The 18,813-nt window shown below is 36.0% G+C and overlaps 1 protein-coding gene across 1 annotated transcript in view; it reads right to left on the bottom strand.

Annotated features, from left to right (window-relative positions):
• STARD13 (StAR related lipid transfer domain containing 13) overlaps nt 1-18,813 on the bottom strand; it is a 92,078-nt gene that overhangs the window by 26,055 nt on the left and 47,210 nt on the right. The window contains exons 2-6 of the mRNA XM_070942799.1: nt 12,610-12,681; nt 10,992-11,073; nt 9,037-9,100; nt 4,221-5,602; nt 973-1,146 (exon numbers count right to left, since the gene is read on the bottom strand). Of these exons, the coding sequence (XP_070798900.1) occupies nt 973-1,146; nt 4,221-5,602; nt 9,037-9,100; nt 10,992-11,073; nt 12,610-12,681 (1,774 nt within the window). The remainder of the gene's footprint in view (nt 1-972; nt 1,147-4,220; nt 5,603-9,036; nt 9,101-10,991; nt 11,074-12,609; nt 12,682-18,813) is intronic.

The raw sequence follows: 18,813 nt of genomic DNA, 5'->3' as shown, positions 1-18,813 counted from the left end.
ACGAACACAACTGGGACTGGAATTTTGGTCACAAAGTGATGCAGTTGTTAAGCAGGTCATCACGTGACCAGACTTGATTTTACAACTATTTTTATTGCAAACATTAAGTAATGCATCATAGTTATTAAATGAATCACATGATCACTAAGTGAGTCTGTTGGTTATTAGCAAATCCAGCTTCCCAAATTAAGTGTGCATGTCAGAAGCTGGCTGGGAAGACTCATGTGATCAAAAATCACGACGTGACCACAAGATGCTGCAATTGTTGTAAATGTGAACCAGTTGCCAAATTGCAATCACATGACCATGGTGGTACAATGGCTGTAACTTCAAGAATGGTCATACGTCATTTTTTTCAAGGCTGTTATAACTTCAAGCCATCATTAAATAAACAACTGTAATTCAAGAACAGCTGAATATATGCTTATCCTAAAGGTAAATCAATTTGATATGATAAAAATCTAATAATCAATCAACTCATAGCATCTCTGTCTGGCATTGGAGATAAAGCAAGTACAATCCAATGGAAACAAAAGAGATGACAGAGCAGTCAATAATGAGTTAAATTATACATTTTTGGTCTTAATCTATCAGTTATGTGATGCAGGAAAAGACTAGCTGATTTAAGGAGGTGTTGACAGCTGTGATGTGAGCATATCACATTGCATGCTTGAAAGTTACTTTTTCTTTTGGAATCTAAAACACTCCTAGATAATTAATGTATGTGTATATATGTGCAAAACATGCTTTCCAATATGACCCTCAAGTCAATTCAAAATAATTCAGTTGTAAAATAACCATTCTTTAACATTTTCTTCCTGAACTTTGACACAATCATTACAAACCTCCTTTGGCTAAGCTGATTTTCCATGCCAAATGTTATACTAATGATTTTTTAAAAAAATTATGACGGGTATTTTCAGGCTTTATAACTAAAGAACATGTAAACTATAAACTATAAAACATACTTACCATGTCCAGCCATGCTTGTTTGACATGGAGTATTTTTCCATAATTGCTGTAAGACGGAGCAGGGAAAATTTTTGTAGCAGATTTAATTGAGCAGCTGACTGATTGCTGATCTGGAGTGATCCTAGGGCATGGCTAAGTTGGTGAGAGATCTGGAAACTGTGCCAACGTAATCGCCTTTATATAAATACAAAAAAAATTGGAATAAAATGTCTGATTGTCATGATAGATTTGTTTCTTATGAAATCTGTGAAGGATTAGACGACTTTGTCCTACAATCAGAAGAATGTAATTTCAGCATGAGTCTAAAAATTGCTTTCCACTTAACAAGATTCTGTTTAAGAAAACTATTTGTTTTAGACGTGTTATAGTAATGATAAAAGTTTAAAACTGCCATCTCTACTAAATTCCATTTGCTCCTCTAGATGCCATTCTATTTCTGGGACATTTATAGATGAATAAACTGATATGGAACCTTCAAGAACTTAAATGTTCTTGTGCATCAAGATTTTATGCAGGTACAATGGATCCAGTGAGTACAAAAAATATTATTCTGATGAATGAAGCATAATGTAAGATAAAGGGAATTTTTTCATACTGTTGAAAGACAACTTTATATTGCTTAGACAAAAAAGGGGATCTCCAATTCCTTATTCCAATTAGTCTGCATATCACCTTGATTCATCAATAACATGTATTTATAAATAAATATGGGGATTCTTATCTCACAGGTTTAGTGATTACCTCTCATAAATTAAGTATCTCCCAAGCTAAAAACCCACTGATCCAAATTGAGTTATCAATAAAAGTTGTAGTTATTAATATTACCAGTGGGTGGCAACAGCCAAATTGTATTTATCCTTTAACATAAAAAAATGATAACATCATTATCATCCAATAATTGATCTAAAATAAAAATCCCAGCATCTATCAAGATCTTCCATACAATTTTAAAAAAATCAATTTTAGCATCTAAATTACCACAGAGTATCAATTTGGTGTCAGAAAAAGATTCAAAATGCAATTTTTCAGTAATAGTATGTTTATACTATTCCAGAAATAGTTTTGAACTGATGTATCAGTGACAGAAAATATTGCAAATTCATTATATTTTGAGCCCAAAACAGTCCATCTAATTGTGGTTATGCAAAATCTGATACCTGTTAAAAAATTATGCATATTGAGTGTCTGATTCAAGAGTCAAGAAATCCAAGCCTCTATTTTTAACTGCAATTTTTTCTAGGTAATCTTGGGAATTGAAAACTCCCAAAAAAATGTACAGAACAATGCACTGAGTGTTTAAAAATGTCTCTTTGATAAGTGTATTTCTATGCAAAATATAAGGTATCCTAGAAATTATATTTATTTTTTAATATTATTTATCCCCTTCCCTCAGGGTCAGGCTATTAATATCCAAAGAATTATATTGATTTGAGAAATATGAGGTGGAATAATAATACTAATTAATACATTCAGTGCATATATTAAATGATAATTGTGTTTGCTCTTTGCATCAATTCTAAATTAAATGAGCTAAAGAATATCCCACAATTTATCAGAGTCACAATCAAAGTATGAAATTCAGAAATAGACAATAAAATGCCATCAGCAAATAACACCAAATTTTATTCTGATGAATAGTGCAAAATACCATGGATATTACGATCTAGTACACTGGTTCTCAAATATTTTAGTCTCAAGACCTCTTTATATGCTTAAAACTGATTGAGAACCCGAAGACGTTTGGTTTATGTGTGTTATACCTATCAATATTTATTGTATTAGAATTAAAAACAGAAATTGTAATATATTTATTTGATTTTATAGACCTGCTGAAAGAACACTTTGAGAACCGCTGATCTAGTATAGTAGCAGAAAATAAAGGGTCTAAACCAGTGGTGAAATTCAGCCGGTTCTATCTGGCTCGGGCGAAACAGTAGCGCCGGTGGCAGGAGGCTCCTCCCACCCACCCAGACGTCATCATGTCCCGTTTTTTACCCTCTGTGCATGTGTGGAGGAGGCGCACGTGCTCACATTTGCGAACCGGTAGCGAAGGTAAGTGGATTTCACCCCTGATCTAAACAAATATCAAAGTGGAAATTAGATATATTTGTCCAGTATCTTTACAGATAGTAGATCCAGCTTGGTGTAGCGATTAAAGCTGAAACTAGAAAACCATGAATTCTAATCCTGCCTTAGGCACAAGTCAGCTGGGTTACCTTGGTCTAATCATTTTCTCTTAGCCCTAAGAAGGAGGCAATGAGAAATGACTTCTGAAAACTGCAGGTACCTGTTCAGGCACTCTCTGAAAATTAGACATTTCTAAACAGAAGAATTTTTTTTTATAGTATTAAAAATACTATATTTTTATAGTATTTTTATTATTTATTTTATTTTTTATTTTTTATTTAATTTGATTTATATGCCGCCCTTCTCCGAAGACTCAGGGCGGCTTACAATGTGCTCAGCAATAGCCTTCATCCTTTTGTATATTTATACAAAGTCAGCTTATTGCCCCCACAACTGGGTCCTCAATTTACCTACCTTAGAAAGGATGGAAGGCTGAGTCAACCTTGAGCCTTGGCGAGATTCGAACCCTGCAGTAATTGCAGGCAGCTGGTCTTAATAACCAGTTTAATAACAGGGTGCCTTAAACCCCTGTACTACCAAGGCTCTATTATAGAATCTGGACTTATTTGGTATTGCACATTTGGCTATATAATTTACTAATACTGTCTATGCCTTTTATCAAAGGCTTTTTTCCCCATATCAAACAATGTAATTTCAGCACTGCCTTTTCTGTCTTTGCTCAGCTCAATCAAATCCTCCCAATCACTTTTGCTTTGGGCATTATCCGCTGTTTGCAGTTCATCGTATAGTTAAACCTTACTCTCAATCTTTGAAGTAAACAAAATTCTCCATCCTTGATCTAATCCTCTTAAAACAATGTTTCAAGCAGCTGGAAAATTTCAAACAGCTGTTATTCCAAGACTTTATTTTTAGAGGATGTTGTAATTGTTGTTATTTTTGACCATTTACCGGTAAATTGGCAAGAGAATTTAATGGAAGATTTTATGGGATTACTCTGATTTAAAATTTAAATTATATATTGCATCATGAATTGCAATTTATTCCTATGATTTCAATACAGGATCAACTACCTAACTGAAAAATTTTAATTTCCTACATAATTGAAGTATTTTAATTTCCCGGTTTCCCATTCTTAGAGGGAAGTGTAATCTGGTACAAACCTGTTTGGTCTGGTAAGGGATGCTCCAACACCAGAGTCTCTTCTTTCTCTGACACCAGGAGCTTCTGATTCATTGAGAGATGCCCCGTCTCGGTCGATATCACTTGGTGTTGTGTGGCCATCAGACATTGAGTTTTGTTCAAACTCTAAAGAAATTTTACTTGGTGACTGACATGACAATGACTCCAATTCACCAATGGATAAAGCATTCTTTTTTTGTTCTGGCAATACATTTTTTGACCAGTCATCAATATATTCCTGAAGTCCATTGACATGTTGCAAGATATCATCCAAATGAGGAAAAAGATTTTCCCTTTCCAGATCCAGAAGATCTCCTGTGCTGGCACATAAATGAGAACTTGGAACATTGTCATAAATGCTAACTCTACTTTCCTTTGAGCAGGAAACAAGGGGTTTGTGTTCTTTAGGTGTCTTGTTGGTTAATGAAACACTGTCTCTCTTCCAGTTCAGGACACTGTCTGTAGGCGACAGACTTTCAATGGAAAGTGCCTTAGGAAATGTTCCTGGTTTGTGGTCTTTGGGAATATGAAATATTAGGTTTTCTTGGGAGTGAAATTCATTTTTGCAGTTTTGATCTATCACTTGTCTCAGTGCTGCTCCTGCAAGAACATCTACGTCTTCTAGGTACATGCCACCCCGTTTATTTGCTTCATGGTGTTTGCGGTCTTTTAAGGAAGGAGTGCTTATGGTGCTGTTGCTAATCTCCAGTTGGCTACTTTCACTGCCGTACTTGGCAGAAAATGGAGATCCTTGTCTGACTAGATCTTGGAGTGCAACTGTTTTATTTTGGAAGTCTCCATTTTCTACTTGCATGCATTGCATTTCCTTTAAGGTTCTGGGCTCATGCTGCAGAACAGGTGTACCAATGACTGAGAGACTAGTCAATCCAGAGCCTTTTGATTTTCCGTGTTGTCCTTTGGGTTTTAATGTCTCCATACACTTCAGAAAGGTTTTTGCTCTGGTTCGTGTTGTTTTCTCATTCCTGAAGTTGGGAGGGACTTCTGAAAGCTGGGAAGAAGGACCACCAAATGAAGAGGGGCCCTGCACAGAAGTGTTTTTGGCACAGTATTGTCCTGAACAATTAGTTTCCCTGAGGAGGTTTGTGATTCCAGACTGACTCCTATGGTCACTTCCTCCACTGCTCTCACTGTGAATAGATGACACCTCAGGCTCACTCAAATCAGTAAGCACACTTTCATTGCTGGTTGTGATTTTCATTTTAATGTCCCCTTGAAAGTCATGTTTGCCTGACTGATGAATCAAGGCATCAGCGTCTTCCACTCGAGACCATCGCTGGCTTGCTCTTTGGAAAGTCCATTTATTACTGATGGCACAAAGGTCTTCTTCATCTGAATCTTCACTCTGAAAAACAATACATAACATTGGAATGTTTGTCCATCAACCCCTCCATCCACTGATAACAAGCCTAACAGATCATTTTTCATCTTTCCTTTCATCATTTTTGATTTTCAGGCTAATGGTTAATAATGACATGCAAGTTTTCATATGCATTTGCATACCCTTTTATCTACATTCAACCAAACACATGTCATACATACATACGTACATAATCTTGCTCCTCCTCCCATTTTTTATCCCCCTCTCCATCAGTAATCTGCAGATTAATGATGTTTTATTGCCATTAGTAATGACAACTAATGTTCTGTTTGCTGTTGGTGAAGCCATCAGCAAATATTAAGAAGTGTCAGCTAATTGAGCATACACAGACACAGCGATGGAGAATAATTTGTAATTACCAGTTTCCAATGGTCATCAGGACATTGGATGGTCAAAATACTTTCTCATCCTGTCCCAGTAAAAGATATTTGTCTTGCCATTTATGGAGAGACAGATAAGAAATAAATATAAATCAATGAACATTTCAGAGGCTCTGCTTGTCTTAGAAATAGAGGGTGAATATTCAGTCTTGGATCACAATGAAACTTCATCAAATTCTAAGGAATCTGTAAGTTTTACTGGTTCAAACTCAAAAATGTATTACTGTCTAAAGAAAGTTTTAAGGGTTTTTTTGGATTAGCGACTAGTTTTATTTTAATTATAATTTTTTTGAAAATGGCAATGGAAGCCCAGACAGTACCCTAGAACTTTGGTTTCCTAAGACCTCATGGTATTCACAATGTAGCACTGAACCTGTCTGAGCTGTGTTCCTAACTTTCTATTTTTGCTGACATCTTGGCTCTTGACATTCAGACTCTAGTTTAGTTGTCCTGACTTTGTGACAAGCCTTATTTTCTATTTCTACCTTTTACACGATGTTAATTATTAGCTTTCTGCATTACTAATTTGATAGGGGTCTGACTTTTTCAGCTGTCTACTTACCTCCTTAAACACAAGAGTATAAGGGCTAACAAAGGTGCTTTTTTCAAGAGGCAACTGGGCTTTGTTTTTTTCTTTGAAAACATTTTGCTTCTCATCCAAGAAGCTTCTTCAGTTCAGAACTGAAGACAAGAGTATAGGGTCTTGAAGTGCCAAAGCTTGGATGGCAAAGTATTGTACTAGCTAAGTAGAATTCAACATTTTTAGAAGCACTACCTTGAGAAAGGATGTGCTACAGTAGTATGTTTTCAATATTTCTGTATGTTTTGGTATAATGACAAAATAGATAAGATTCGGTTCATATTGAATTGCAATGTAGATGCTAAAATAGTAGTAAGGGACCTGCATACGGAGAGGGATAAAGGCAAATGCAGTAAAATAATGATTTACTGAATGACAGAATATTAAAATGTCTTAATGTGCTTTGAACATCTGTCTACTTCCCCAGAGGCATCTGAAAATAGAGTACAATTACATTATTCACAAGAAGCAAAGTTACTGAAGGTCTTTCTGTTATGATGCACATAAAAATTAGAGATCATATGAAGCAAAGAAATAAAATTTCTGAATAATCTCATACACACAGGACATAAAAATATAACTTTAAATTGTAAGTGTTTAGATTTCTGAAAAAATCCTTTTGTATTGAAAAAACGATTTCATTTCTTAATTATTTTTAGTTCTCATCTTTAGTTGTCTGTATTTGCCTTCATATGTTGTCAAAGCTGAAATATTATGTATATTTTTCTATGAGCAATTATTAACGAACAGAATGGGACTTCAGATTAAAGATCTGTTGGACTGAAAAGCATATCATGACATCATCCTAATTATACCTGATCCCTGATTAGCAAGATCACCCAAGTAATTTACGCCCAAAGCAGAAAATTATTTCTTTGTCCTGAGGAATTTTCACTCTGTTGATACAGAGACAACAAAGGAAAAGTGAAAAACACTGAGGTGTGTTTTCTGAGATGTGAGTCATTGGGAGACTGTAAGTTCACAGACAAATATATGATAACAAAAAGTTTTGCTCTTGGTTATTTGAACCCTTGTCATCATATAATCAGACTATTGTAATTGGCTTTTACATGGGGCTGCCTTCAAAGACCATTCAGCTAGTTCACCATGCACTGGCTGAAGTATTACCTAGATCCCCCCATGTAACACCATTATTGCGGCAATTGCATGCTGTCAGTCAGCTTGTCATTAAGATTCAAGCCACCAGATACTCATTTTTAAAGCCCAACATGGCTTAGGGTCTAGATTTTTCTGTCTTCTCCAAATAGAATCTGCCCTTCTGATGAGATTTAGTAGAGAAAGTCTTCCTGAGATTGCAAGATTTGAGGGAATGCTATCTATAGGCATTTTGTGCTTGAGTGCTTTCAGAATATGGATCACACTTTTTTGAGTGCAGCCCTCAGCCTGACAAATGGCATGAATGCCTGCTTTAAGTCTACTTGAAAAGGAATGAAATGAAACAGCATCGGCATCCTATCCCTTCTTATTTTGCTTCAAGCACTGCTGGCAATGACTACTCCAGCACCAATGAAAAGAATTTGTCAAGCATTTTGAGAGAGAATCCAATCTGTACAATGTTCCTTGGAGCAATGATCTGTACTATGCAAGCTCCTGATTAAAAAGTGCCCCAGGGAGAGGAGTGCCTTGTAAATAAAATGTTATTGGCTCCTTTACAAAAGTTTTCATATCAAACAGCATTTTCTACATTCCTTCTTAAAACCCCTTAAGCCTTAGATAACGCCTGTGTTATACAATGAGCTGTAAACATGGCAAACTTTATTTTAATAAGTCAGCACAAATGAAAGAAAATAAAGCAAAAACAAAAAAATGTCTGTTGCTTTTTATCTGGCAAGGAATCATAGTGTAGGGTCATACCCAGACTACCTAGTTAACCAAACAGGGCTTTGCTTGTATTTTGAAAAGACTCTTGGGAATTGTTTTCTCTTACAATACAGTCTCTTTCATTTGCTACTATGCAGATATGTTCAAATCCCCACATTCTTTGTGAGCAGTTAAAAAGGAGTTCGAGAAAGCCATTCTCTATGGGCTTGGGGGAGACTGTCACAATCTGGATGTTGACTTTCCATGCGAAATTTCTCTAGGAAGGTATAAACAGAACAGAAACTAAGTTTTAAGGATGCATTAGGAAAAGCATATTGATAAGTCATGAACCTTGCTTCATCATAGTCAATCTTCAAAAACACAGTGGTGATTGATGATAAAAATATTTCTTCTATACACTGCATCTGGAAACATTCTTTCTTTCTCATTTTCAATAGAGGCTATTGTTGGACTTTATAAATGGTACAAAAATTACAGGGAAATAACAATTGTATTTGAGGTTCAGCAATTCGATACAACATCATCTGGGGTTTTGATTTCAGGAGATTTTAAGTATTTTCACTTACATAAAAATATATGAATGCACATGTACTTGCCTTTTTTCTTTGGAAGTTCAGATCAAGTTTCATTGAGGCACATTTATTCAGCGTGTTCAATCGTCTAAAAATAAAACAAGAATCATACTGAACTTATTGATTGGCTCTTCATAATATCAAATTTAGTTCCTTCTTTGATTTCAATGCAAGATGCACGGTTAATTCCTATGAATGAGACAGGAATAGGAAATTAGACTATCTTGAAGCACATATAATCTAGCAATTAGTCTGATGGTTTGAAAAAAATGGGTATTTGTTATGATAACTAGAAATGGACCTTTATATAAAATTTAAGCAAAATTTAAGCACGAATGCATCCTCTCTATCAAGCCCTCCACCTAAAGCCCTCCATTAGAAACAAAATTATTTATTTGTCTAAATGTATATTCCATTTCATTTGTGATTTTAGGCAGCTTATATATTGTTTAAGAAAAAAAAAAAACCTCCACCACCATCTGAGCCAGGAATTACCAAACCTGCAAACATCTGTCTCCATTCAGAATTTTTGTAAAATTTTTGTAAAAGCATTGTGTTAACAGTCTTTCTGGATGCCCAAAGGAAAGTGGCTGGCTTCGAAGACAGTCTGTTCCAGATGAGGGGGCTACTGCTGAGTAGTGCTTGCTGCTGGACCCCCAATCCTTGGACACTAGCCTCCCATATGACAACTTCAATGATGTATCAAAATACATCACAAAAATGTCTGAACAGTTCCCACAAAAATAACAAGACTGAATATTTGTGCTTTACTGTTCTGATTGCAATAAAATCTAAAGACTATAAGTAATTAAAAGAATACCAAACGAACAGGTTATATACAAGGAAGCAAGGTAGTACAGTAGAACTCATATCAGAATAGTTTATCATTTAGAATATTTTAAAAGACATGTAGGAGGCAAAGTACATTTGTATGTGCATGAAATATAGGCCATATAAAGCACAAAAGCATACATTAAACCACTAAGAAATAGAGGCATACCTATTATGAGTAGTGTAACCATTCTAATGTTGGTATCTGTTCCTGAAGGCAGGTCCAAAATTCATTGTTGAATAAACTTTTCTCTTTACGTGTTAGGTTCCTCTGTTTGATTGGCCTGGAATTATTATTCCATAACACCTGCTTTCTATAAACTCTACCTTGGTGTCATTTTTTAACCATGAGTTGATCTGTTCAAGATTAGATATTTAAGCAATGACAGAATCCATTTTTTAAAAAGAGTTGTATTTTTCCCCAAAGTGAATGCCTATATTTTAATTAAGGCAATGCCAATTTAAGCTGGTTGGTTTTAAGCAAAAATGATGTCCTATGTTCTGGGGTCTTTCCAAAACCTTGAAACAGATTGCCAAAGATATGAAAAAAATTAAGTCTTTAGTTTTCTGATTAAATTCCTTACACCCCCTTGAAGTGGCAGAAGACATGATTCTCCATGTGAATCATGGAGTGTGATATCTGTCAGATCCAAAGCAAGACCAAGAAACACTAGTCAATAATATTTTGGTCCATATCAGGACAAGCTGCTTTTATCTTGTTACGCATTGAGTGTGAGAAGTTAAATAAATTTAAATGCTAGAACACCAGCAATCTTCTACCGAAAAGGTGTTGTGAAATTGTTTCCTTGCAATTTGCCCACAGAAGCAACAATTCATATAAGTGTCTGGTGAACTCATTCATAACTAACACTCTTTGAAAACCTAGCAGGTTTTTTTAAAGGCCATTTTTTAAGGTTGCATTTTCCAATTCTGATCCATTCAGGAAGCTCAAGTTTACTTGAGGCCCAACTTTGGGAACCAGTTGAGCTGCTGCAAACTGAGGATGAATAAAACTCATGATTTCCAGCAGAGAAAGGAGGCTGGTAACAATCAATATCTGCCCATCACAGAATCCTCTGCACTACGTGAAATGCTATAACTTTTGCTAAGTATACTAAAAGAATAGTGCGAAACAGAAAGCACATTACCTACAAAGAGTTTCTACAAGGTCTTTGTCAAGGAAATCATGATCTTTCTTCACAGCAGCAATATCAATAGGGAACTGGTAATCTACAAGAGAAGAACTATTTATTTCCACAGCAACAAAAACTTGACTTCGAGAGATATTGGATACATTCTCAAACAACATGTACAAAATAAATAAAATTTATTCATTAAAATGATGTTAATATAATCTGTTCTGAATGCAATACAAAATTAGAAGGTTCATTTTTCAACCTTTTTTTTGTAAATAAGTAACATTCAGTAAATATTAATGTTCTGATCACTAGTATAGAAAAAACAGTTATTGTTCTTCCCCGCCTGATTTTTCTATACTCCATCACTTTGGTTAATAAAGATAGAAAGTAAAAGTTCAACATATTTGAAAGACAAGGAGTTAGGGTAGGCTACATTATTCCAGTAGAAAGCACTTTTACTCTTCCATATTTACCACATCACCTTTATTAGCACTGCTTTAATGAAAAGCACATGTAAATTGTGTAGTGACATCATACATACTACTTGCCAATAAAATAACTTGAGCATATAACACTAAGCATTCAATTTGGCCTTTGAAAGGTACTCTGGTGGTCACTCAAAAAATTGTGGGTGGAGCCCAGGGAAAACCTAACATTTTTGACAGTGCCAGCCAAACTGTTAGGCTCTTTTAGATTCTCCTTTTTTCAAGTTTAGAATACACTGCAAAAAAACATTAAATAAATAAAAAATAAATAAATAAATAATTTTATTTCTATACCGCCCTTCTCCCGAAGGACTCAGGGCGGTGTACAGCCTATTTAAAAACACAGAAACAAAACAATAATTAAAATTTAAAATCATTAAATAGTTAGGCTCCAATTAAAAATCCCAGAAATTTAAAATACCCCAATTTAAAACGTTATGTTAATAGCCCGGCCTGGCGGAAAAACAGGGTCTTCAGAGCGCAGCGAAACACCCGGAGGTCGGAGATCTTACGTATTTCCGGGGGCAGTTCATTCCACAGGGCTGGAGCTCCCACAGAGAAGGCCCTCCCCCTGGGTGTCGCCAGCCGACATAACTTGGCCGATGGCACCCTGAGGAGACCCTCTCTGTGGGAGCGGACTGGTCTGTGGGAGGCTATTGGTGGCAGAAGTCGGTCTCGAAGGTACCCGGGTCCTATGCCATGGAGCGCTTTAAAGGTGGTAACCAACACCTTGAATCGCACCCGGAAGACCACTGGGAGCCAGTGCAGCTCGCGCAGGAGGGGTGTCACGTGGGCGCAACGAGTTGCACCCATAACCACCCGCGCGGCCGCGTTCTGGACCAGTTGGAGCCTCCGAGTGCTCTTCAAGGGGAGCCCCATGTAAAAACATTGCACATTAGCTTAGGTACATCTACACAATACTGAGCCCAAGAATATCTCAACATGCAGATTTAATTAATTCAATGTGATCTTCTACTTAACCCAAGATTAGTGTTCCTGTTGATGAAATCTACCAGATTTAGTTCTAGTGTTTTGGAAGGTGCAGGTGTTCCCCCTTCAACAATATAGGTAGTATCAAAACAAACACAATAGTCTTTGCTGTAACTAAGATTATAGATTAAACAAGGATTTCTAAAACATACCTTCATAAAGTTGAGCATACTGAGGGAATCCAGCAGCCCGTAACCAAGCACAGGACTCTTTTGCTTCACGCTCTGAGAAATAAAGAAAAAACACACACCAAACAATGTATTAATACACAATTTTATAACTTTGGTCTTTTAGCCAATTGTTCAGAAAACTAGTCCAACAAAGTAAGCAACTTCTGTGGAACATATTCAATTTTTTTTTATACTTAGGATCTAAGCATTTGAATATTTTCATTTCAAATTCATACCTCATTTATATCAGACCAGGTGTCATGCACAATTTCAGCAACTCAATGGGAGCAGTGGAAAAACTACATGAAATCATACAACTTCCCTGGAGTGCACCCCAAATCAGTGTGACAGTATTTTGATTGTAATCAGCGTTTTCCTGGATGGTATCACACCTATATTATTTAATACTATTTGATTAAAAATAGCAATGTTTAATCTTATGCTTCCAGTTCTCACAGATGGCTGATTTTGAAATTGTAGGATCTCAAAGGGATGAGAAACAACAATGGGAGAATGTCCTAAACGATTCTCGTGAGGAATTTGAGCAGAACCAAAGGAAATGGGGAGGAAAATTAAAAAGCTAGGCGAGAACTTTCAAGACCTTGTGCTGGAGCTGAAAAAGAAAAAAAGTAGCCATCTGGATAGGAGAGATTTATAACAGAGGGAGGAATCTAGGGAGGAATGTGGTTTGTCATCCTGGTCAACCAAAAGACATCTCTTGTTCTGAAAGAACCCAGTCAAACTATGACATATAAATGATGGTCAAACAGGAACAGATTGTGTATTAAGGGGGCAATTTTTAAACACACATGCGGTAAGGGAGATGGAGGAGGTGCTTGCCAAGTCCAAATAGACCTATTACCAAAGGTTTGCTAAGGTATTTGGTAGTCTTGGGGCAGTGGTGGGATTCATAATTTTTTACTACTGGTTTTGTGGGCGTGGCTTGGTGAGTGTGGCATGGCGTGGCTTGGTGGGTGTGGCTTGGTGGGCGTGGCAGGGGAAAGATACTGTAAAATCTCCATTCCCACCTCACTCCAGGGGAAGGATACTGTAAACTCTCCATTCCCTCCCCATTCCAGGGGAAGGTTACTGCCAAATCCCCATTCCCTCCCGATCAGCTGGGACTCGGGAGGCAGAGAATAGATGGGGGTGGAACCAGTCAGAGGTGGTATTTACCGGTTCTCCGAACTACTCAAAATTTCTGCTATCGGTTCTCCAGAACTGATCAGAATCTGCTGAATACCACCTCTGTCTTGGGGGTAAGGAGAGGGGACTGGAAGATCAAATACAAAGCATGCTAGTAGTTATACATTAGAAAAAGTGCATATACTACTGGAAATATGCACAAAATATTGCTGAAAAGCATATTCTAAAGAATTTTGTTTTACCAAAATATGCATACACTACAAACATTATGGGAAATAAAAACTATGCATGGCAATTATTGTGCTGTCTTTTAAAAGAGGCAAAAAAACCTGAAACTGTAATAACTAAGGACATGAAAAATGGGAAATTGGTAAAATTAAAATGGAAAGATACATTCATCTCTATTAGTTACCAGTCATAAATTCAGTTAGTTTTGGGTAGTAACATGTCATTCATTATTCATTTGCCAAAAGCATGTTGTTTGTCAATATCTGTGATCAGGTGTTGTCACCTGCCATCAAATATGTCACTATTAGTCAAAAAGTTAAATAGTGCTTTATGCATGTAATGTGCATATTTAGGAAATAAATTGTTAATACTTTAAAAAAACTCCCAGCAAGTATATTCATAGAAGACTTTTATGATCCTTGTTTGACATGAAAATATACTTGAAATATGGAAACTTGTTTTATTTCCTCTGCTTTTGATGAGACAAGCTCAGGTATATACATGTTTTTCAACTTACTCATGCGTGCCTCACAAGTAGACTTAGTTATATAAATCTTTCCCATATGAGCAACTGTGTGATCGTAAGATTTATTATCTAGAGCAGGTGAAAATGTGTATAAATTTCTCCGCATTAATTTTTTATTGCAAAAATATACTGTCCTGCCTAATTCCAAACTAAGCAATAAAAGAGTAATAGTATGGCATACACACAAATGTGAGGCTATATCCATGTGCACAAATAAAAATTAATAATGACTACTGAAGAAAAGGCAGTGTGATAAAGAATGCCCACAGTGCCATCAATCTAATGTTTAAATAGCTTTTCTAACAAAGACAGGAGAAAGGATAGTTTTATCACAATTCTGTGCACTGAATCTTAAAGGCTATATAGTCAATACCATATTTTTAGAGATGCAATGTTACTCTTTCAAAAGCGGGCAAAGCTTTTCGGCACACTAAATGTGACTGAAAAGAAAGGCTCTGCTCATTGACAAGCTCTAAAGTTATGTGAAGGAACCTTTGTTTTTTTTCTAAGATGGATTCAACGTGGAAGAATACAATAGTTTAGATTCCATAGACCGGGGTCTCCAACCTTGATAACTTTTGAGACTTGTGGACTTCAACTCCCAGCAAAGCTGGCTGAGGAATTTTGGGAATTGAAGTTCACAAGTCTTTAAAGTTGCCAAGGTTGGAGACCCCTGGCAAAGACAACTCAGGCTCAGTTCATTAGACTTTCTCCATGAATAGTTCAGAAATGCTCTAAGATGATAATCAGTATGTAATGGAGGATAGTTAATTAGTTAGATATTGTATAAATACCTGAGTGAATGTAAATGTTACACAAGATTAGTATCAGGGGTGAAATCCAGCAAGTTCTGATGGGTTCTGGAGAACCGGTAGCGGAATTTTTGAGCATTTCGGAGAACCGGCAAATACCACCTTTGGCTGGTCCCAGAGTGGGGTGAGAATGGAGATTTTGCAATGTCCTTCCCTCAGGAGTGGGGAGGGAATGGGAATTTTGCAATATCCTTCCCCTGGTGTGGAGTGGGAATGGAGATTTTGCAGTATCCTTCCCCTGCCATGCCCACCAAGCCACACCATGCCCACAGAACAGGTAGTAAAAAAATTTGGATTTCACCACTGATTAGTATGCTCTTTTATAGATGCTGTATTGAACAATGCTAATAAGGTTTTTACACAAAATGTAAAATACATTTCACATAATGTATTAAGACAATTCATATCTTTCAGATGATAGCTTAGTATTGAATCTAATGTATGGATCAGATGGTAATGAAACTTCCAAAGCCATATTTCTATATGTTTTTAGAGGCAAATAAGAGTACAATAAATGTTTCAGTGTGTTTCATAACAAAAAAAGGAAACCTTTCTTCATGAGGCAATCCCCTCTGACATCACAGATATTATCAAACATTGATAAAGAGTTCTGGTAAGTACTTGTATAATTTGTTCCTTCTTTAATTATGTTTTTTGAAATTCAAAAAATCTCAGTAGTTATTTATGGGTAATCCTAGACCTCCCTGGGGATTTAGCTATTAATTTAGAATAGAATAGAATAGAATAGAATAGAATAGAATAGAATAGAATAGAATAGAACAGAACAGAACAGAACAGAACAGAACAGAACAGAACAGAACAGAATAGAATAGAATAGAATAGAATTCTTTATTGGCCAAGTGTGATTGGACACACAAGGAATTTGTCTTGGTGCATACGCTCTCAGTGTACATAAAAAGAAAAGATACTTTCGTCAAGAATCATAAGGTACAACACTTAATGATAGTCATAGAGTACAAATAAGCAATCAACCCATATTAGGAAACAGTCAATATAAATCATAAGGATAAAAGCAACAAAGTTACAGTCATACAGTCATAAGTGGAAGGAGATGGGTGATAGGAATGATGAGAAGATTAATAGTAGTGCAGATTCAAATTTAGATTCAAAGCTATGATGGTCAGCCCCCCACCGCATTCACATGATCGCACTTAGGGCACTCAGTAGCCAGGCTGCATTTATGACCATTGCAGTGACCCATGGTCACATGACCAGGTTTTATGATGATTTTGCTAAAAGACATTTATTTCTGGGTTTTGGCAAAACCAGCCTATAGCGAACTGTTGGCTCATTTAACAACCACAACATTTGCTTAACAGCTGCTTCAAAAAGGGTTGTAAAATCAGGTTGGTCGCGTGGGTGATCAGATTTACAACTGTCACTAACTTACAAGTCTTATAGACAGGCTCCATTATGGTTGTAACTCAAGGACTATCTGAATTTAGATTTTAGTGCCTCCCAACTTCAGAATGTTTCTGGGTCGCTCACAACAATAACAACAAAAACCAATTGGTTGATTAATTGATTACATGCCATTTAGTTGTTGTTGGTTCATAGCAGTCACATGGTTATAATAAATAGGAAATATAATAAGGGAAATAATAGAATGGCAATCTAGACACTGACATCAATATATAGGCAACAAATATCAGATACCTCTGATTAAGTATAGAGGAATTTTATCCACCCTATCCCAAGGGAGAAAGCCAGATCTAAGGCCTTTGGGAACATGATTAGAGTGGGAGAGGTCTAAAGCTCAGAGGAGGGTTTATTCCAGAGGACAGTCATATGTACATCTATCAGGTGGGGAGAGAAATATAACATAATAATTCCCCTGTATTCCTTTTAGAAAGAATGGACTGTAGCATTTCAGGTAACAGTCAGTCAAAAGAAGACCCCTCAACTGTAATGAACTTCATTTTAATTATTCCTTTTAAAAATTTCCTTAAATTTAAATAATTTTAATTGGATTATTTGAAATATACTGTTGTACAATACTTTTATTAACACAAACCCAAATGATACAAAATAACATGTATGATTTTGATCTATATTTGTAATGACTCTGCACGAGAATATTATTATATCTTAAAGAGCTTGGCTAAGAAGATTCTTGAATGATTTTACAGTTTGAGCTATGTCTTCATTCTTAAAACCTGACAGGCACTAGAATTGTCCGAGAAGGCCTGAAGAGGCCCAACCTGGTACCCTTTCTCCTTCTTTGGATGAAACGCCAAAATTTCCAACCAAGCTATGGCTGGGAACTACAGTCTTAATACATTTGTGAAGGGACAATTTGGAAAAAATAGAAGATAAACAAGGATGGTCCAATTTTTATGAATTTATTTTTCAATAAAGAAGACCTTAGAACATAATGGGAAATTAGTGTGGGCGGCAACTAGATCTAAAAAGGAAGCAGAGATTGTTATAATAAATCCCAAGGGATGCTGCGCTCTCTAGAAGTCACATGGGAAATAGTCATCCTCTGTAGTAACAGTACAGATTCCTATTTCCCATATGATTTCTTCAGTTCTATGAAGTTTACTTTGTAGATAAGCTTTTTATTGCTGTAATACCATTCAATTTCCAGGAACTGTTTCTAAAGAAACCAAACTGTAGACGAGTATTGCAAATCCTAAAACATCTGACATTTCTGCATTGGTGTGTATGTGTGTGCGTACATGTATGAGAGAGATCTGTACGTATATCTTTTAACATATATGTCAGAATCTCCTAATTAATTCCTGGAAAATTCCTGGAAAACAGGAGTAAATATGGATAGTTTAATATGGATAGTTATTGAAATAACGACTTATGTAAGATTAAACTCTAATTTGCTTAGGTTGCAAATTAATGTTAAGAAATCAGAACTTCAAATTGAATTAAAGATCTCAAAAGAGCTCAAGAGCCTTGGTAGTACAAGGGTTTGAGGCACCCTGTTATTAAGCTGCTTAAGACCAGCTGCCTGCAATTACTGCAGGGTTCGAATCTCGCCAAGGCTCAAGGTTGACTCAGCCTTCCATCCTTTCTAAGGTAGGTGAAATGAGGACCCAGTTTGTGGGGGCAATAAGCTGACTTTGTATAAATATACAAAAGGATGAAGGCTATTGCTGAGCACATTGTAAGCCGCCCTGAGTCTTCGGAGAAGGGCGGCATATAAATCAAATTAAAAATTAAAAAATTAAAAAATTTAAAAAAAGTTACATAAACAGAGACAATTTATAACATTCCATAAAATTGGGAATATTTAAAACTTCTAATTCATTCAAAGTGTAACAAATTATTGTAAACTCCAACCTTTAAAAAATAAAAAAAATATTCAAGTATGAATAAATGTAACCATTTTTGGCTGAGAAGGATTTTAGAATATTTGTATTCACACACTTAGAAATACATATACAAGATGGACAAAATATGATAAATACTTTTAATACAAGTGGGAAATGTTCTAGA

This window comes from Pituophis catenifer, unplaced genomic scaffold, assembly GCF_029215685.1.
Source record: "Pituophis catenifer annectens isolate HBS135680 unplaced genomic scaffold, rPitCat1.0.hap2 SCAF_4, whole genome shotgun sequence".
NCBI lineage: Eukaryota > Metazoa > Chordata > Lepidosauria > Squamata > Colubridae > Pituophis > Pituophis catenifer.
The sequence above is the reverse complement of the archived record's forward strand: the minus strand, read 5'-3'. Positions and strand labels throughout refer to the sequence as shown.